This window comes from Ictidomys tridecemlineatus, chromosome 3 (assembly GCF_052094955.1).
Source record: "Ictidomys tridecemlineatus isolate mIctTri1 chromosome 3, mIctTri1.hap1, whole genome shotgun sequence".
Classification (NCBI taxonomy): domain Eukaryota; kingdom Metazoa; phylum Chordata; class Mammalia; order Rodentia; family Sciuridae; genus Ictidomys; species Ictidomys tridecemlineatus.
In genome coordinates this window covers 30,705,334-30,727,463 of record NC_135479.1, presented here as the reverse complement: position 1 = coordinate 30,727,463, position 22,130 = coordinate 30,705,334, and the positions used below count along the sequence as shown (strand labels likewise).

Genomic DNA, 22,130 nt, shown 5'->3' with positions numbered 1-22,130 from the left:
AGAGGCTAGGGTGGGGTTTGGGCTGGGGTTTAGCTGTGGTCAGCTTTGTAGACAGGGAATTGTAGACTTTTATAGACTCTTTGTTCCTTGTGGGCAAGATCATTACTTAATCTCTGTCTCATTTTTCTCCTTTAAATTGAGTTTTAAAAGTCTTTTTTAGGTTATTTGAGAGTTAAAAGAAACAATGTAAGTAGAGCACTATCCTGGGCACAGTTGTCATTCGAGTGTGGCTGGTGAGGCACTATGATTAAAAAGCTTGATGGTGTTTAGGTACACTGGGAAAGGGAAGGGTGTTTTTTACTGGGAAATTAGGTAAAGTTTAAGGAAATAATTTCTTGTGGCCTTTAGACTAGTGCCTCTCATCTCTGGACAAAGTGAGAATAAACATTGCCCTCATGGATTCCCAAAGGCCATTGTGAGTTTGTTGCCTTAGTTGGATGCATGCATCTGAATGCTCACCACAGATGAGCAAGATGGTGCCCTTGAGTAAGACTCCTGGGTGGCTGAATTACTATGTGGCACCAATCATGCTAATCTTTCTAATGAGTGTTAAAGCTGCCATCAAAGCAAGAGGAGTTAAAATGGTTCTGGCTATTCCAGCTTAGCCCTATTACATCAAGGGGCAAACTCGACTAATGATTTTATGATACATTAGAAAATTGCTAATGCTAAATTGCAGCCCAAGTTAGCATTGAACTTGATGCCAAGGTTTTTGGAAAGAATGAGTTTTTCTAATAGATGTTTGGAAGGTTCTGATGACTACATAAAATAGGAGACTTTAGGGATGAGGGAGAAAATTGAAAATATATTAAGAAATCAGGACCCTAACAGGAATAAACTTAGCATGGTAGGAAAAGAGCAGATTGTGCCACATAATACAGTTCACTGTTCTGGTAATGAGACACTTCAATTGCAACACAATGCAGAGCTTACATTCACTGGCCATATCAGGGTTTTCCTGATCGTAACTCAGACAAGCCTGTCTGGGTGCTTTTCTCTTATTATGTACCATACCATATAACATAGGTCTATAAAAACACATTAAGGACTTTTGTAAAAATATAAAAAAAAGTTTTATAGCTTACTGGAACATATTACCAAATTTCCAATTACTCTGTCATGTTAGAATACATTGTCCTCTAGTAAATATCTGAATACTGATATATGTTACATCACAATGTCATACTCTGTTTATAAATAGAATGGGAGTGTTTTTGTATTGTTCTTTCCAAGTGATATGGCATGTCTACAGCAACTATTACCACATGTTAGGATTTCAGTTCTTTTCCAGTTATCCCTACTAATTCCACATACCAGTTTAGAAAGCATTCTATTTAAATTACCAACAAATAAATGACTCCCCTGAGTCCTGAACAACTATTCTTGTCACTCTGGAGTGAGCTCTTCAAATATGCTCTGAGAGAGGGTATCTGCACAGATTTGTAGTTTATAGAATTGAACCTGAACTTTATGCATCTGTATATAGACTAGAATCTGCATGGGTATGCAGTTGGAGTGAGTTTTCCCCATTTCACTTTCAGGTCAATGGCAATTAATATATTTTGTGTTTTTATGTACTTTTTGTCCTCCATCTCCAATAATACACACTCCCTGCTTCCCTAGTCACAGATGGTTCCCTTTAATATCATCATCTTGTAATTTTCAGTTTGTGTTTCTGATAAATCTTCAGCCATAAAGATATTCAAATAAGACTGGAGTAATTAAGTCGTCAAATTCAGAGGGACTCAGGGGTCTTGGAGCTCTCTGGCTCTATATGAACTGGTATAGCTATTTGAACCCACCATAGGTGGTGGTCAGGCTGTTTGGTTGGCTCTTAGTCTGCTTGTCTACCTGATGGTTAGTTATTATGGCACAGGAGACACGGCAGGGCCTTGACCAGCTCAGGTTTGAATCCTCACTCAGACACTTACCAAGTGTTGTGACCTTGGGGAAAAGGAACATCATTTCTGAATCCCAATTTGTGTATTTGTGTTTGTGCTAATAGTTCCCTATCTAGTAAAATGAATCAATCTAAGTAAAGTACTTAGATTGATGCTCTGCATATTATGTGTCTTATGAAGGTTATCTCTCATTTTGATAGTGATACAGATAATAATGATAATAATGCTTATCTATAGGACAAGGAGGAAGATAAAGGATTGCTGTGAGGCTTAAGAGAGAGAGAGATGAAAGTCTATAATGTATTGCTTGGCTCATGGTTCATCTTGGGTAAAGTACTGTTATAAAACTTGAGAAATTTACATATATATAAAACAATAAACTAAAGGAGCCCATAATCCCATAACCTAAATGACCACTGTTAAATTTTGATAATTATCAAGAGTCACAGACACTGTATCTAAGTATAGGTAAATTAATGATCAAATGTTACAGAAAAGATCTCCAAATTTTATATTATAATTTTTACATAAAATTTGTATAGTAGAAATTTCTTTCATGTATTGAATGGCTTTTTTGAAATACCATTTTTAGTGGCTATGTTTGGTTCTATAGTATAATGAATACATATATATTATGTTTTACTTTGCTATTAAATTAATATTGGATTTATTTTCTTCATTACACATTGTTATCCATATACTGTGGCACTGCCCATCTTTGTATATAATTGTTTATCTATATTTCTGTTTCCTTAGGTTAGATTCCTAGATGTGTGATTATAGGATAAAAGGAAAGGGATTTTCTTAAGGGAAAATTTTCTTATGGGAAATTTTGTTCCATAAAGGATGTAGTAGTTTGAACTCTCACAAGAACCATTTTTAACTATCACATTAGTGACATATTTTTAAAAAGATGAAAACACAATCCAGGGCTCTGGGCTCATTACAGAGAAAAATCTATCATATCATCTGTCTGGAGTTGTTTGTTCTGGTTAACTACCTTCTCTGGTTAGGAGAAAGTCACCAAACATACCAGGCATGAATTATTAATCTTCAAGTAAATAGAAGAGGCCTTTTGCTGGTTTTCTCAGCCAACACTACAAATGATACAGATTATGTTTGTTGCAGAGCCTGTTAGCAAGAAAGTATTTCTTCACTCAGAATGTTAGATGAGTAAAATGTTAGATTTTATTCTGTTAAGGAATGGATATGATGTGTCCACTGGGGGCAAAGAAGGGGAGATGAGAGATAAAATGGACTGTATGTACTCTGGGCCAGCAGCTCCCAAGGTACCGTTTCTCCATTCCCATTACAGCTCTGTGAAAGGATATGATTAGGCCTATTCTATAGATGTTGAATTGCAGTTTTGAGAGTTTGATTTTGAAGGCACATGTGATATGGGATATAAAGTCAGTCTTTCTGGTTCCAAGTTCCCTCTCCTTTCACCTACTGAGCTGCTGTCCCAGGAGTGTTTTTGCAGAGGAATCACTCATTCTGTGTCTGAGATGCTGCCCTGAGAAGGTCTGGTGGGTTGCAAGTACTGGGAGAGGGGATGGCCAGGGCACCACGGAGAGGGAGCTAGAGTTGGAGCCTGATGCCAGGCCTGAGAGTAGCCAGCACCTACTAGAAGGAGAGGCACATGCCGGTGTCGTGGTCTGAGCTGGTCCCCATCCTTTCATGTTATAAGCCGAGACCTGAACAAAATATTGTTGGCCCTGCAAAGAATTGAAATAGAATAATGCATTAGACATTTCAGTCAATCATTTTTTTCCCTGGAAGCAGATCTTTGCATTAGCTTGCTCATCCATTTTGAACTCTTCTGTCCATACTATATATAGCTTTCTGAGTTTTCTTGAACATTATGTTTATAAATTATAGTAACCATATTAAAGTGTCTTGTTTCTATGTATTTTTTGGTTTTAAAAATTGAAATGTTATAATTATTTTTTCCTAATTCCCACTCCCCTTAATTAATTAATTAATTAATTAATTAATTAATTATTTTTTTGTGTTGGGGGTACTAGGGATTGAATCCAGGGTGCTTAATAAGTAAGTCACATCCCCAGCACTGCCTCGACCCCTGTTTTTCCTGGTGCTGGTGACTGAACCCAGGGCCTTGTGCGTGTGAGGTAAGCACTTGACCAATTGAGCTATATCTCCAACCCTCCCAGCCCTTTTTGTTTTTTTATTTTGAGATAAGATCTTGCTAAGTTGTTGAGGCTGGCCTTGAATTTATAATCCTCCTGTGTCAGCCTTCTGAGTCTCTGGGATATTAGGCATGTGCCACCAACCTGGCAAAATGGCAAGCCTCAAAATTTATACACCAATTTTTAAATTTTTACTTTTATTTTTTATTTTATTTGGTGCAAGAGATTGAACCCAAATAAAGAACTTAGGCACTGAGCCACATCCTCAGGTCTTTTTAAATTTTTTAAAATTTTGAGACAGTGTCTAAGTTGCTTAGGGCCTTGCTAAGTTGCTAAGGCTGGATTTGAACTTGTTATCCTTGTGCCTCAGACTCCTGAGCCACTGGGATTACAGGTGTGTACCACCACACCCGGCCAAACACTACTCTTTAAAAATCACACAGTCCTATAAGGTTTATCCAAAACAGTGACCTCTACTCTTTCCTCTTTCTTCTTATTTTTCACTCCCCAGAGGCATCAGCCATCACCCCTTTAGCTGATAAAGTTTAGAAATTAACAAGCTGTAATGAATATCTTTTCAGAATAGTCCATTAAAAACTTGCTTCATTCTTTCAGTGACTTCACTGTGAGAAGATACTGTCATTTATTTAACCATGCCTTACTGGTAGACATTTGAATTGTTTCCATTTTTCCCCACAACAAATAATGCTGCAATAAGCGTCCTTAACTTGGCTGTTCAGACATTTTTAAAATTAACTCTGATTTGATTTCCATTTTAAAACTATTATTAAAATAATGGCTTATATTCTTTAATTTTTTATGGCATTAAGAATTAAGGAGTTGTTTTTGTTTGCTGATAGTTCATTAGAATTTTTGTATGTTTTCTTCTTTGCTTTGAGGTTTTCCTTTTTTTCTAATGAATCAAAGAAGCATTTGAGAAGCCAGAGTTTGATGCAATATTGCTTGCAAAAATTGTAAAATGTTGTTTGAAGTTTAAAAAATCATATATCTTTGTAGAGCTTTTTGCTAGGGATTTAATAATATTGGCCTTACCATACTATGAAGTTATTTTTTTAACACTGAATATGGATTTCTATGCACCTCAAGGTTATAAGGATTATGTAGAAGTGTAAATCTACTTCTAGGCTTTTATATGATTAGGACAGTGTCTGCATTGCTCTCATTGGATGGCCAAGTGGAAAAACTTAATCCCTGTAGGAATTAGTACAGATATTAGAGAAACCGTCTATGGAGAGTTTTCCATTTTTATCACCATATCACTTTTTCTTTTAAGCAATGGAAATTCCCTAGGGTTCCTTCTGGCCCTCTTCCACCATGTGAGCCATGGGTTTGGAATCAGTCTTCTGCTGATAGCATCTAGGGGGGCCACCCACTCAGGGGTTTGTTTGCTCCAGTAATTCACAGTTCTGGCCCCTGGTATAGACAAGTGATTAAGACTAAAAGTCAGGATTGTTGGTGGTGACCCAACCACCAAGAATTCTATTAGAATACAATGGCTAAAGCTTAAAAAGATGCAACCTAATGCACCTTTTTAGTACTGGGTTTCAGGATTATATTTTTCAAATAATAGTTTTAATTGATTAACCTTTAAGAAAACAACAGAATTGTCCCTCTATGGCCTCCATGCAAAATTCTTAAGATATTATTTGAATGGAACAAAAAAATATGGAAGTTTTGATTTTTTTTACTTTAAAAACAATTTTTATTAAAAGAAAAAATTTTTAAAATATTTTATATTGTAGTTATTTGAGGAAATACAGGGTTTGTGTTTGAACTAATTTGCTGGGTTTTTTTGGTGTGTGTATTTCACATGCTCTTATGGTTCATAATTTCATAAATAATTTGAGTTTATACTGGTTGTACAAATAAACATGGTTTGTGCCAGTTTTTCATTCACAGTTTAAATTGGTTTAGGTTACTGAGAAACATAGCTCCACCATATATAGTTTCTTTCTTGTGAAAGCAAATTTAGACAGTTTTTTTTTCTTTCTTTCTTTTTAATCAAGGGAAAAGGATATCTTTCAGGAAATTGTGTGACTCCAATTGATGACTGATCTCAACTAAGGCTGTGGGGGTGAGGCTAGATGGGGCTGTTATTTTTACCATCAGACAGGGAGTCAAAATTGGATCTCTCAGAGCCTTTGATCCCCCGAAGATTAGACTGTGATCCAGAAAGCAGCAGCTTTCAAGGCTTGCATGAGGCCAGTCTTTTTCTGATCTCCTTAGAACATGGCAACTTACAAAGTGGTTCATGCTGTCTGCTCACTCCTTTGTGAAATTCAGATTATGGATACCAGACATATCATGCTTAATGAGTGGCAGTTGTTGCCAGAGGACTGGGTGTTGGCTGTGGCTTCCAGAATAGGCATTTGCTACCAACATCCCAGCACAAATGTCAGTGACAGGGAATGGTAAGCCTATCACAAGGACATTTACCGTCTTAAGTCCTGTGATTGTGCATCTCAGCGTCTGTAGGTTATCCATGATGATTTCTCCAGCCAAGGGAGAAAAGTCTTTAGACATACTCCATTCCACTGTGGGGGATTAGAGGACAGGAAGGAGAGAAAGAGAATGAAGTTTAGTCAGAAATCAAGAAGCACCATAGAAATTCTAGCATATAATCCTTTTCACAAACTTTGTTCACCTTCTTCTCCTTTTATTGGCACAATAACAATCCTCCTTGGAATGCTAGGTGTTTCAAAGATCACCAGTATTTTTTAAAAGAGGAGCCCCAAAGCAATAATTCTATAGTCATTAATATACCTTATGAGTCTTTTGAACCTCAAAAGATATTTTATTGTGGTATGTGTATGTTTTTGTGATGTTCTTAACATGAAATATAATTTATAGTCATATGACCCTGAACAACAGGATATGTTCTGAGAAATGTATCATTATTGAAATTTTTTTTTTGTATTGGGGATTAAACCCAGGGATGCTTTACTACTAAGCTACTTTCCCAGCTATTTTAATTTTTTATTTTGAGGTATGGTTTCCTAATTTGCTTAGAGCCTCATTAAGTTGATGAGGAACTCAAGCGATCCTCCTGCCTCAGCCTCCTGTATTTGTGATCTTCTTGCCTCAGATTCTCCAGTTGCTTGGATTATAGGTGTGCATCACTTCTCCTGGAAGGCATTTTTTTGGTGTATGTAAATATCATACAGTGTACTTTCACAAATTAAGTTGGCCATGATGTCACCAGGTGATATGTATTTGGTCTGTCCTTGACTAAAATATCCTGATGGGGTTCATGACTGCATAGTATTGCCATAAGGCCATTGCTATATAAAACATAATGTGTATATGTGTGTTCATGAATATATATACACACACTTAGGCAGATTATATATAACAGTTCATTGTATATAGAAGATAAATCATTTATTGTATATGAGAATTGAAGGGTACATGAGGACATTACCACTATTTACTTCCCAAGGTTGGCTTCTGCTTCATTTCTCTACTGAAAATGCTCTTTCAAGGGTCCGGTGACATTCAAAATTAAAAAAAAAAAAAGCCTTTTTTCATTTCCTCCACCTTCAATACTTTATATGTCTCCCTTTCTTTTTCTCCTCTTCCTTCCTGATATCTTCTTGCAAGCTTTTTTCATGGGCTTCTTTGCAGCCCCTAGGATCTGGGGTTTGCAGATTACCTTTATTCAATGCTTTTCCCTGGTGACATCCCAAGGTAGATGTTCATTTGTAGTTAAATCATCTGAATTCTAATACCCACTTTTACTGTGAGACCATGTTCTTTCCTAACATCCTCCATTGGTTGGAAAGGCCATGGTCAGGAAGGATAAATTGTGCATCTTGGGTAAAAAATGTTATAAGTAACTGTTTACATGTAATGAGATTTAAAGCTAAGTTCAATGAAGCAGGAGTTTGAGAAGTGAAATCACATGGAAAGCCAGGCTTCAATGTTTCTATGCTTCATGATGACAAAGTAGTGGCCTTGAGATTTAAGGTATATTCTTGATGACATTTTAATACCTCAGAATCAAACCAAGCCACCCCCAACTCCTGCTCTTCTCCTGGGTCATTCATCCCTATGATTTGGAGCGGTATCCCCTGCTCTTCCTCCTTCTGTCCCTAAGAATCTAGTTTGCTTTCTTCAGTTTTCTGAATTTCCTCTTCTAAAATTCCTAGTGCTCCAATTGGCAACAACTTTTTGAGACATTCTGCCCCTTTGGCCTCTTGGTTGTTTTTGCAACCTTCTCTCCCCTTTGTCTTTGTTGCACCCTCTCTTTTGCTTCTCCTGCCTTTTCCAGACTTCCTCTTTCTGGCCTTCTTTTTCTCCTTTCCCTTTGATGTGATGTTCCTTGTCCCCCCGCCCCCCATTCCATGTATTTGTCCCTAGTGTTGACCTTATCTTTTTTTTTTTTTTTTTTTGTCTCTATAAGACTTAAAGCTGTGATTCTAGGTCTAGCCTCTCTCTTGAGCTCTAACTTTCTTCTGTAAATTTCCACTTGAGTGTCTCACACTCCATTTGAGTGTTCTCTAAGTACTTCCCTTTGCAAAAAGAGGATTTTCTCAGTGGTAGCTAGTGGCAGTTCCATTTTAATTACCCAACCAGTTGATAACTACACCCTGTAGTTTCTACTTCTAAAATATGTGCTATAAGTTCTCCTCTTCCTGTCCCACGATACTAACCCTAGAACAGGACTTTATAATTGCAAGCATTAACTTTGCTTTCTGAAAGAAAAATTTTTTTGGGGGGTGGTTACTGGGATTGACACTTAACCACTGTACTATATCCATAGCCCTTCAACTTTGCTTTCTAATTGATTTTTCAGCTTGTCTCTTAATCTTTACCTATAATCAATCATCTGAATGCACCATGAATTATAATTTAAAAATATAAATCTAACACTAGCCTAACATCTTTTCATAGTGTATAGTTGCTTTGTGAATTAAACAAAATCTTAGCAAGGCATGCAAGGACCTTTATATCTGATTTCAGTCTTACACTATTATTCTAATCTGCCATTTGCCAGAAGAAAGTCTTTGTTCTGGAAGTTTCTATCACCAGATTATTTCATGTATTTTTCTGCCCTTGTGTATTTTTACTCATCTTCCAACCTTCATTTGGCGAAGTTCTAGTAATCTTTTAAGACCTAGTAAAGTTAACTCTAAATTGCTCAGTAGTATTTAATTAAATATACCCGATTTGTGTCCTAAAGTCTTTACTTATATAAAAATAAGATTTACTACCCTGTATTATGTTTTATGGGATGTGTCTTTTTCTCTTGTTAGATTGTGAGAAACTTGAACAGGAGAAGTATCATTCATTTTTTTCCTCTCCAGTTCTTTAATACATTTGATTGTATGTTTATATGTACACACATCTGCCTTCAGAGTAGACAACAGAACTTTCTCTAACATGTATATATTTTTCTTTCTTGTGATTTTTCTTTTCTAGTTTCCTGACTTTGAAGCTTTCAGGTATGGTAGAAAGTGTAGTTAGAATCAAATGATTACGATTTTATGGTAACTCTCAAATGAGGCCTATATCTCCTGAAAAGTACATATTCTAAAACGTATTTATTATATATGTTAGATAAATCATACATGTGTCTATTTTTCAAAATGTTTTATTCTGATTATGAGCTATTAGCTCTTGAAAAAAGCATCTTGGGTAAAAAATGTCATAAGTAACTGTTTACATGTAATGAGATTCAAAGCAAAGTTCAATGAAGCAGGAGTTTGAGAAGCTGAAATCACATGGAAAGCCAGGCTTCATTGTTTCTAGACTTTGAAATCAAACTGGAGAGGGTTTGTCATCAGAGAATAATGTTGTATCTAATTCTAGCTAAAGAAGAAAAGTGATGATTGAGGGAGTTTATATAAACAAAACAAAAATGAGAAGCAATTGTGCAAGGACATCTAGAAAGGGCAAAGAATACAGGAAAATTCTAGAAGCAAAAATGTCCTTTGGTTACCATTGAGATGTACATAATTGATTGCTATGGTGGAGCTCCAGACCCAGGGTTTCAAGTCAAGGGTTTCAAGTCCAGACTAAGAATTAAGGATGACTTCCCAAAGGAAGAGCAGTGGGAGGGTTAGTGGGAGCAATGCCAGATTAGATAGCAAGTCATTAATAGGAAGTTGCTCAAAGATACAATGTTTAAACTTTCTGAATAGTCCTCAGTTCATTTTTGAATAAAACCTTTTCATGTTTTACTGAAATGTTTTTCAAAGAATGTTTCAGCTGGAAAAAGAGGGCCTGGCTTCTTGAAAAAAAAAAAAAACAAAACTGAAGCAGTTTTGTAAGGAGGCGTGTTTCTGCTTTGGCATTAATAAGGGGTTTTAAACAATTAAGTCTAATTAGATCTTGTAACACATTTAAGTTTTGAAGGAGAAGGGGTTAGAGAAAGAAGATTCAGACTGGAGGAAAGAAATTCTCCTTGCTGGAATGGAGAATGTATTCTGGGACAACAAACAGACTTCCCTCTTGTACTTCCTTAGGGTGATAGACTCCTTTCAGCACAAAGCCACATAGAAACTAAAGGGATAGTTTAAAGAATAAGAAGGGACACACAATAAGTAGGACTTCCTTTGAGAGCAACAGGGAATTTTAAGAAGGCAACTTTGCATGCTCTCTCTGGCAGGTTGTGTGTAGGTAGTTTAAAGACCTCATGTAAAACCCTGAGAAAATCACTTACTTTTACATCCCTGAAGAGCTGGAGCCATGTATGTGAACTTTTAAACTATTTAAGACTTATAATTTTAAGGTATAGATCACAGAAACTGTTTCTATTCAGGTTTGCAAAATAGAAGTAGGGTTTCTAAGCCTCAGGCCAGCTTTTTGAGGGGCAAAGACTATGCAAAAGCAAGAGCATAAAGAAATAATATTGTGTAAATGTTAAATTGATTTCTCTTCAATTGATTACAAAAAAATACAAAATCTAATTTGTGTAGATTCTCTCTAAAGTCTCAAATGCTTCAAAGCCCAGGGTGGTTTTATCTTGTTCATATATTATGAGGCAAGTATCAGAAAAGCAATATTCTTTCCTCTTCCCCAGGCCTCACCCTCACTCTACTTGACCTCAGGCACTTGACTTCAAACTCATTGCTTATTGCTGTTCTCCCTCTTCCTCTACTTTCTTCTTCCAAAGCTTCTATCCTTGCATTTACATGGGCCTGGTTAAAATTTCCTCCCTAACTGTAGTTTCCTTGACTTGCCAATTTTCCCATAGTAATTTTTATGTTTCTTACATTGCACTTGCTTCATTGTAAGAGATCTGTCTCCCCTGTAGTTTATAAGCTCTTTGAGCGCAGGGACCATATCCAAAGCTCCCATCTTAGACCCTACAGCAGGGTAGGTGACTCTGTATTATCAGATGAATTAAATGCTTTATTCTTGATCCTGGAATGCTCAAAGTTTAAGATAGATAGAAATTTGATATTGGTACATTAAGAGTAAGAAAACTGGGTCAGAATAGAGAGAAACACAGTTAAAAAGAGGATGGCAGTTGCTTGAGTTACTCAGTTAGGGGCTGAAATAGGGATTAATTCCTGGCATCCACTTTCAGCATCCCAGACTCTTTATTTGTCCATACTGCCTCTCAGAAACCAAAAAAAAAAAAAAAAAAAAAAAGTGCATTTCCTATTTCCTATCAGCTCTTCGATGGAACCAAAACAGCATTCTTACTGGTCACACTCACCCTGGCGCCTTAGCTAATGAATGGAATTTGGCTAGACTGCCCAGCCCAGCACTACAGTATTATGAAATCTTCTTCTGATCCATCTAAATGTGCAGTTTCTAACCTTTCAGGCCAACCATAGCACAAGAGGAAGAGAGGGAGGGAATGATGTGCCCAGAAACCCAGACAGAGATCAAATACAGTCATTTCTAGAGATGAGAAGAGGTGTCTCAATACAGCATGAACCCACTCAACACTTGTGGGTTTTAAATTGGGAACTGACGTGAAAACTCTGGAGCTGGGAATTCTGTTTAGCTCTGGCAAAATACGAGGTTGGAGCTGCTTGCATTTTTTATTTTAAATTCCCTTGGTAGTCCTAGGAGCAGGGGCATGCGTTACTTTCAAACAAGAATCTTTATTGTTTGCATAGCACACAGCCATCCAGTTAATTAGAAAAACATTTTTTTTCCCAAATTAAATTTCCCTAGAAAAACAATGATTTAAATGAAGGGCCAAAAGCTTTTTTTTTTTTTTTCTTTTGACACTAGGAAAGCCTTCTTGCACCTACTACTTCTGGGAGATTAAAAACAAAGTTGGAATTGGAAGGCAATATTTACTTATTGATTGTCAGATTTTGCCATCCACAAAAATAAATTGATCCTATCTGTGACTATTATACACTCTCTGGGCTTTGCTTGTTCTGTGAAAGCTGCACACAGATACGGTTAGGGAGCAGAGATGTCTAAAAGTTCAGGCTTTTGAAAAAAAGTCACAAAAGGCCACAAAAAAGGTCTGCTCCATAGTCTGAACCATTTTGCTTCTTAATTTCCTTCCCAATAATTATTATATCATGGCTCTTACTAAATTTATTCTTTTTCTTGATCCCTTTGGATTTCTAAATGAAAGGTGTTATTATTTTTATTGTTCTTTCTATACGAATAGTTCTCTATTTCCATGCCTGGCATGAAATTTTTGCTAAATGAATACCAGTTGCCCAGAAGCCCAGCTGCAGCAGCCTAAGTTCTCCAGTGACATTCGTGGAGTTTCACCTCTCAGGTACTTCTTTGGAAACTTAATCAGGAGTATCTGCAAGTAGAACTTCCTTCACTGATTTCTGTGGTTTTGGGTTTTTGTTTGACTTTTCAGTGCTGGGGATCAAACCCACTGGGCCCTTGAGGATGCTAGGCAAGAGCTCTACTACTGTATATCCCAATCCTGATTTCTATAACTTTGGGATGAGAAAGTTTAAATAACGTGCACTAGTGGAAATACTGAAAGCATAAATAATCCTCAAACCACAGGTCACATAGAAATCATTTTTTTTCCTTTACCTTAGATTTTTATTAAAAAAAACCCCAAACTTTCCTTAGTGTTATTATTATTATTTTTTTAGAATATTGAACTAAGAATTAGAAAGATCTCAGACTGATCACAAAGTTCAGAGTACAAAATTCCCATATCATGTCACTTCTAAGACTATGTGTTGTGATAGTGCAATTTTTAGAAGCAGCACAAACAGGAGGTGGGGGAAGGCAGAACTTGCCCCAGATCTACCCTTACATGGGATCCATGGATCAGGGTGCTGCAGTTGAGCCACATGTCATTAAAATTTCAGAAATTTTGTCAACTCAGACATCACAGAAAGTTAAATTATATAAACATGAAGTTAAATAAATTATATAAAAGCAGAAACTTAAAACTCATTGTTCTGGATTTTACTGCACTTTACTATTATTTATGCTTTTGAGGTGATTGACATCATGGTATCTGCATGGTGGAAACAGCATATACTGTGTACTACCACACTCCCTTCTCAGTCTCTGTGTTCAGGGACATTAAACTGGGGTCTTAAAATTGGCCATGTGGGAATATTTACAACACAGAAACCAGCCAATAGTATAAACCACTTTTGATTTATTATTTCATGAACTATCTATGCTGAGTATCAGCAAATGACAGTTCCATGAGTCAAATCAGGTCCAAAGCTGTTTTTTTATGGCTCAGAAGCTAAGGATGGTTCTGTGTTTTGCATCTTTAAAAGATTATTGTAAAATCAAAACAAAACACAATACACACAAAGAATATGTGACAGATAGCTTATGTGGCCCTTTACAAGAGAAAATTGGTAACCACTGGTCTAGACTTAAAAAAGTGATGAAGAAAATATTAATAATACAGATTAAAGTTAAAAATTTCTATAATATTATAACATATTAAAGTTAAAAATTGTGCAAAAAATTGAGGAAATATTCTTCCAATATTCAAAAACTATAATTTGATTCAACAAAGTGCCTATGTCACTGATAAATGAGTAAAGTTCCAACATAGGTCTTTGTTGTTTCATTTTGTTTTATTTCCTCCAAGTAATAAAAATATCAACCAACATTTACATGGAAATTACACTTGTTCATTCATTGTAGCTGTAAGTTGGCTACAGATTCAATAAATTCAGCAATAAAAGCATATTGGGAGAATCAATAGGTTATAAGTACTCTGTAGCAAAGAGTATATTTTACTGATTTACAGATAATAAAACATTTGTATATTTATAGTGGACTTAGATTCATGTGTGATTATGTGTTTATAAATATATTTCCCCCACCCCAGAGCTGGTTAAGCATTTAGTGTCTCATCACTGGATAAATGCTAGGTGATTGCTCAGGCAAACTCTGGAAGGGAAATATATACTGACCTGTAAGTTATAGTATATGAAGGGTGTAGATTCTCAGGCATAATTTAAGTAACATTTTATAAGCAAGAGTCAAGAACAAGGTAGTTAAATTCTTTTATGAGTCAGGAGTGACACAGTGAGTGTTATCTAGGGTGGAAGGCTGGTTACCAATCAGTCTACTGCTCAGGCCTCTATTCAGCAGGAAAGGGCCCAGGCTCCCTTTGCCAATTCTTCCTGCCTAAGACAGGGCCAGTCCAGAAACTGGTTTAGGAAGCAGCCTGCAAGCATCTGTGAACCTGACTGAGCAATCAGGAGGGCAGAGGTGGGAACCGAGAGATGAACCTGAAGGTTGACTGCAAGCATGGCAGGGCATGCCAGATAGCTTTCCTGAGGGCATGGAAGAACCTAAACAGGACTATCTTGGCTTCTCTGCAATTATTTTATTATGTATAGCAATAATTTATTATTATACATTGTTATAATATTTTATTTCATGATTATCTGGGCTTCGTGAATAGGCAGTTTGAGGACACTGTGAACTGAAAATAGGCACATAGTTCACTAATGAAGATAGACTCCTCCATGTTTTCTTTTTCCTTGGTACACTGCCATGACCTTGAATTGTAAGATGTCTGGCTAGATTGTCACTTGTTTATTTTTTATTTTTTGAGAAACTCTTGGGATAATTTTTGCTCATGAAAGAAGGATAACCTTTTTAATGACTATAATGGATACAACTGAGCAATAAGAGGGACTCAAAACCTAGTGACAATTACAGAGCTGCAGGCTAGGATGCTGCCCTACCCCTCCTCCTCAGAGAAGAAGCAGCAGTGTCGGGGGCAAGAGCTCTTGTCCTGGAATAGATTTCTGGGATTACTGTATTTTTTTTTTCTTCAATAGGGTGATACTCTTGCTGTCCACGGGAGAGAGCTCTGGCAAGCTAGTTTACACTTCCAAAGGATACAGAGCAAGGGGAGCATGTGAGTAGTAGCTTGATTTATACACACAAGGTCCAAGACATATGCCCAGTTTACAGCTTCCAAAATCTGTTGGGCACTCATGGAATAAAGTCAACCAGCCACAGGAGCAAAAGCAAAAACATCCCAGGCAGCCTTCTAAAGGAAGGCACTCTATCTGGCTTTTCTTTTATTCCCCTATTACACCCATTTGAAAGATCCTAATCAAACTCAGTGGATCCATGCAATAATGTCTTGGACATCTGCTCCAGTTTCTTCCGGAGAAGTATGGAACCCAGGGCTCAGGTACACTGGGTTTGACTTGTGTGTAGACATTGGTAGATGGGAGACAATCTTCCTCATTCCTTTTTGTTCCCTGTGAGGTACAAGGTGAGGACTCTGTTGGGCATTTAACTTAATCTTCCTTTCAAGGATTTTCTATGTTTAACCTGTGCCCAGGGATGGAAAACCAATACTTTGTGAAAATCTACCAGTATCTTTTATAGATAATTTCACCATTTGTTTCTCACAATAAATAATTTCATCATCTATTCTTATAATTCCTACAAGACAGGTTAAGTCATTCATTCAGTATTTCTACCTATTAACCCAAGTGCCAAAACTGGGAATTGAAGGTGAGGTGTGCTTGAATCCGGTTCCACTATCACTTCTTACTGAGACTGGGATGAAGGCTGGGATGCTTCTCCATCCTTGAGCTTCAATTTCATCACACTTAATTGTTTTCTTTCTCTGGTTTTTAGATCCTCAGACATGTTGGGCACTTTCCTCTCTTGGGAAATTCATGTGTGCTGTTTATCTTACTGGAAATGCTCTTTCTCCTCCCTACTCACTTTCATTAATTATTTCTACTTTTCCCCTCAGCAGTCAATGTAAATGTCATTTCCACACAGATGTCTTCTTCTGACCTCCAAAACATTAGGTCCCGTTATCTCTCTTAAAGCACCAAAGATTGTGCCTTTGTATTAGAATTAGAGATAATTATAATTCTATCTAGATATAATAGAATTAGAGATAATTGCACAAGTCTCTAATTTCCAAAGTACAGAAATTAGAAACTTGTGCAATTATCTCTAATTCTATAGGACAGTGACTTTGTAAGGACAGTGAACACATCTATCCCCAGCAATTAGCACATGCCACGGCTTATAATAGGCCAATAAATACTTATCAAGCTGATTTTTTTTATAATTGCCATGAAATTTTATTTTATTTAAAATTTTTATTGTATATATTTAAGGTATACACATAACATTTTAATATACCAGGAAAATGATTACTACAGTCAAGCCAATTGACACATCCATCATCTCAAATAGCTATCCTTCTTGTGTGTGTAAAGAACACCTAAAATCTACTATCTTACTAAATTTGCAGTATATTATACCATAATGTTAACTACAGTCCTCATGCTATACATTTTACCTCTGGTCTTATTCACCCTACATAACAGCAGCTTTGTATCCTTTGACCTATACCTCCCATTCTCCCACCTCTCCCTGCTGCCTCTGGTAGCCACCATTTGATTCCCCTTTTCTATGCTGCTTACCTGGTTTTTAGGTTTCATGTATAAGAGAGTCATGTGATATTTTTATTTCTGTACCTGATTTATTTCACTTAGCAAAATAGCCTCTAAATTCATTTATGTTGTCACAAATGATGATGTTAGATTACTGATTAGCAAGGTTGCAGGACTGTGAGGAGGCAAAGGACATGGTCCCTGGCCACAAAGAGCTCACAGTTCAATATTATAACACATTTTTACAAACCAAGACAGGAAGTTTAGAGATATCAAGCCCATCTTAGACCCAAGTTTTTTTTCCTGTCTCTTCTCCTTTGCCTGAATCATCTCCTTTGTCAAAAACCTACTTGAATGAAAGGCTTACCTTCCATCAATTTAGGGAATCTTCTCTGACCTTCCAGAGTAATTTCAGCATCATTCTTTCTGGCATTTGTGCTCTATACTTCATAGTATGATTTATGCATATGTATTTTCAACTTAACCTTCACAATATATTTAAAATTGGTCTCCATACAATTTTTTTAACTCTACTGCCAACACCACCCACTCAAACCACCATCTTTTCACATCTGTACTCCTACAGTGGACCTAGTCTCTTCCTCCAGTCCATTTAAGCCAGAATGATTTCTTCAAAGTATAAATCATATCACAATACTTTTCTACACCAAAACCTCGTAATGGTTCCCTGGTGCACTTGGAATAAAATTCAAACTTCTTAATGTAGACTGTGGCAGGGGCTTTCAAATTGAGATTTGCTGAGCTGAGAATGGTTTTTATGTTGAAAACAAAATCAAAATATTTCATAACATGAAAAATTAATGATATTTAAATTTCAGAGTCCTTAAATAAAATTTTTTTAGACTACAACCCTGCTCATTTGTTTATATACTGTGTTGATGGCAGAATTGAAGAATTGTAATAGAGATTGTGTAAGTTTCAGAAGCTGAAATATTTACATTCTGACCTTTTTCAAAAATAGTTTGCCACCCTTAAGCCTACATGGAGTCATGATCTGGCTCCAACCTTCTTCTACATACCCCTTTTCTTTCTTTCTTTCTTTTTTTTTTGTTTTTGGTACTGGAGGTTAAACTCAGGGATGTTTTACCACTGAGCCATATACCCAGTCCTTTAAATTTTTTTAAAAAAAATTTTCTTTAGATATACATGACAGCAGAGTGTATTTCAACATATTATACACACACATAGTATAACATATACTAATTAGGATATCATTCTTATGGTTGTACGTGATGTGAAGTTTCACTGTTTGTGTATTCATATATGAATATGGGAAAATTATAGAGTCATTCCACTGTCTTTCCTATGCTACTTTTCTCCCTTCCCTTCATTCCCCTTTGTCTAATCCACTGAGCTTCTTCTATTCTTCCTCCCCCTCACCTTTACTGTGTGTTAGCATCTGCATATCAAAGAGAACATTTGACTTTTGGTTTTTGGGGATTGGCTTATTTCACTTAGCTTGAGGGTCTCCAGATCCATCCATTTATTGGCAAGCCATAAAGTCATTCTTTTTTATGGCTAAGTAATATTCTGTTGTGTGTATATATACCACTTTTTAAAATCCATTCATTTGTTCAAGAGCACCTAGGTATTGTGAATTGAGCTGGTATAAACATTGATATGATTGTGTCTCTGTAGTGTGTTGATTTTAAGTTGTTTGGGACTTAAATCCACTAAGGAGTAAGATAACTGGATAAAATTGTGGTTCCATTCCAAGTTTTCTGAGGAATCTCCATATTGCTTTCCAGGGTGGTTGCACCAATTTGCAATGTATGAATATATCTTTTTCCACACATCCTTTACAACATTTATTGTTACTTGTATTCTTCATAATTGCCATTCTGACTAGAGTGAGATGAAATCTCAGTGTAGTTTTTTTTTTTTTTTGTATGTGTGTGTTTGTGTGGTGCTGGGGATTGTGCAAGCAAGGCAAGCACTTTACCAACTGAGCTATAACTCCAGCCCTCAGTAGTTTTAATTTGCATTTCTCTAATCCAAAAGCACTGTATAGATTTAATGCACTTGCAATTAAAATTCCAATGACATTCTTCATAGAAATATAAAAAGCCATCATAAAACTCATTTGAAAAAATAAGAGGTCCAGAATAGACAAAGCAATCCTAATTGAGAAAAATGAAGCAGGAGGCATCAAAATACCAGATCTTAAATTATACTACAGAGCTATAGTAACAATAAAAGGCATGATATTGGCACCATAAAGAGACATGAAGTTCAATGGAACAGAATAGAAGGCCATACAAATACAGTTATCTCATACATACAAAGGCACTATAAACATACAATGGAGAAAAGTTAGTCTCTTCAAAAAAAAAAATGGTGCTGAGAAAACAGGATATCCATAAGCAGAATGAAATTTAACCCCTATCTCTCACCCTGCACAAAACTCAACTCAAGTGGAACAAGGACCTAGATTTTAGAACAGAGACCCTGTGCCTACTAGAAGAAAATGTAAGCCCAGCACCAGATCATGTTGGCATAGGAACTGACTTCCTTAACGAGACTCCTAAAGTGCAAGAAGTAAAATCAAGACTCAGTAAATGGGATGGTGTCAAACTAAAAAGCTTCTTCAAAGCAAAGGAAACAATCAAGAACAAGAAGAAAGAGCATCGAGAATGGGAGAAAATTTTTGCCACCTGAACCTCAGATAGAACATTAATCTCCAGATATATAAAGAAATCAAAAAACTTCACACTAGTAACAACAACAACAACCATCACCACCCAATCCATAAATAGGCAAAGGAACTGAACAGGCACTTCACAGAATAAATATGAATGGTCAACAAATATATGAAAAAATGTTCAACATCCCTTTTTAAAATTTTGAGACAGGATTTTGCTAAGGTTGGCCTTGAACTTGTGCTGTTCCTGCCTCAACTTCCTAAGCCTGGAATAATAGGTGTATGTCACCACATGTGGCCTTCTTCTCTTTGCATTCTATCTCTTTTGCTTCCTCTGAAGTTTCTGTTTCTCACACTTACCACACTATTTCTTCAAAGCTCCCTCCTGCCTCTCACTCTAGCATGCTATTTTATTTTTAGCATTTCTCATTATTGTCTTATTTGTTAGTTTGTTTACCTAAGAAAATGTGTGTTCGATGGGATTTTCACCCCTGCTGTGTCCCTAGGGCCTAGAAGAGGAGCTGCACATTGAAGGCATTCAGAAATTTTGTGCGAAATGAGCATTTCATGTAAGTTCTTCAGGGCAGACACTGTGTCTGTCTCACTCTTGTATTTATCACGGTACTCAACATAGTGCTACTTACAGTTCCAAAAAATAGCTGTTGAATGAAAAAGTGCCAGTTACTTCCCCATCTTCTTGTTACCAGCTGAACCCTTAAAACAAAAAGGTGTATAGCATCTTTTCTGCCTAATCTGTACTCCATTGTTTGGGAGCACATTTTAAAGAGAGGCCATGAATTCCAGCACAGTCCTCAGAACAGTGGCTGTGGGAACATAAGTGTCCCAGTGAAGGATATTTCTAGATGCAGAGTGAGGCCAGGTGTTTTGTGATAATGGAAAAACCCATGAACAAAGGGTGGGGCTGGCAGTTATTCTTAATAAAATTGCTCCAATTATTTTTTAAAAGGTTATAGATTACCCTTTAAAATACAGCATGTGTGTAATGTCAGAATAAAAAAGGTAAAAAGAAAATCATGAGTTAAAATATATAAGGGTTCACAAAAAACTATCAGTTATCTTTGGAGGATGCTGGGAGACATCTATGATATTGATTGGGCATTGTGCTTTACTTGTAAGTATTTCACTTGATTCTTTATGGTAGGTAGTATTTTTCTCATTTTATAGATGAAGATGATGAGACTCAAAACTTTTAAATAACTAGCTTTAGTTCACAGAACCCCTCAACATAGAATCTGGATTTGAACCCCTCTCTGTGTTATCATACTTACAACTCCACATGAAGAGAAAGTGATAAAAGGATCAATGGCTTTTTTTGAGGTCTTTGGGCCAGAGAAAGATCCAGCTATGAACAGCTTACAAAAAAGTATTTGCAATATCAGACTTCTGCTCTGTGAACCTTCTAAGGCAGGGCTGCTATGCTAGTTGGCGTCTCTATCCCCTCCCCCTAAGGGCCAGGCTGTCTCCAATACTGTGATTTCCCTGTTATGGTTTCAACAGGGAGGGAGGGTGGGGGGTAGCGACCACTGAGTAGAACAGGGAAATGTACTAATGTGGGAGGTTGTGAGTCTCATGATGATGTTCTATATTTTCATGACAGCTTCATGTGATGATGGTGGCCAAGATAAGTACTAATTAAAAAAAAAAAAGCAGCATTGTAAATAGTCACAGAAAACTGTAAGAAATTGCTAGCCCATAACTGGAGCCTGGTTCATGTTATGTAACCTTCCTGATGCCAAGTCTTCCTTCTCCTCTGCCCTTCGGTAGCCTGCTTTGAGCACTCCCAGCTCTGATTAAGGCCCAAATCTTCTTTTCCACCTGTTTCTCTTTCCTCTAGAGACAAGTAAGCTGGGGTAGGTGATTGAATGGGGGAACAAGGAACAAGCCAACTCCAATATGGGAGATGTTACCCAGACCTAGAGGAATTTGAAGGAGAGTATAAGTAAGTAGGAAGAAAGGAAGGGAGGGAGGGAGCCAGACCACCTTGGGAGCAGCCAGTCACTGTCCTCTTCCCTCTGTCTCATTAAGGGGAATGTGCTGTTCCTGGCTCTTTTCCTGTATTTGTTTTCACATTCTACTGTAAATTACTCAACAAGGTGCCTTATTTATCCTGAAAAATTCAATCTTTAGGTTTTCCCATCAAGTCAGGAAGATGCCTTTCACAGCTTCCTAGGGAGATGAGGGCCTTGTTTTCTCCCCTGAGGCTCAGCCTGTGCTACTTGTGGATAGTCGGACTGGCTGACATCAAGGCACAAATCTAAGTAGATTCACAAAGGGGCTCCTTTTCTTGGGGATTCCAAATAGGCTTTAGGGGATCAAAGAAAACCTTCAGATTGTAAGCGTCATGTGTTTTTTGTTTGTTTGATTGATTTTGTTTTTTTTGAGGAGTTGAACATCACAATATATGATGTATATCCTAGCAAGGGCTATCTGAAGGCACTAATTACTTTCTTGGGCTAGTGTTACAGTTATAGCTATTATGTTTGTTGACTTTTGTTTGTGCATTTCTGCTTATCTATGATATCTATAAATTTTCAACATTCACTAAACATATTTGAACCAGTAGTTTGGA

The 22,130-nt window shown here is 36.8% G+C and overlaps 1 protein-coding gene across 1 annotated transcript in view; it reads right to left on the bottom strand.

The window, feature by feature from the left end:
• Window positions 1-22,130, bottom strand: part of Ankfn1 (ankyrin repeat and fibronectin type III domain containing 1) — a 383,862-nt gene that overhangs the window by 65,272 nt on the left and 296,460 nt on the right. Inside the window, exons 8-9 of the mRNA XM_040269006.2 lie at window positions 6,506-6,603; window positions 3,526-3,616 (exon numbers count right to left, since the gene is read on the bottom strand). Of these exons, the coding sequence (XP_040124940.2) occupies window positions 3,526-3,616; window positions 6,506-6,603 (189 nt within the window). The remainder of the gene's footprint in view (window positions 1-3,525; window positions 3,617-6,505; window positions 6,604-22,130) is intronic.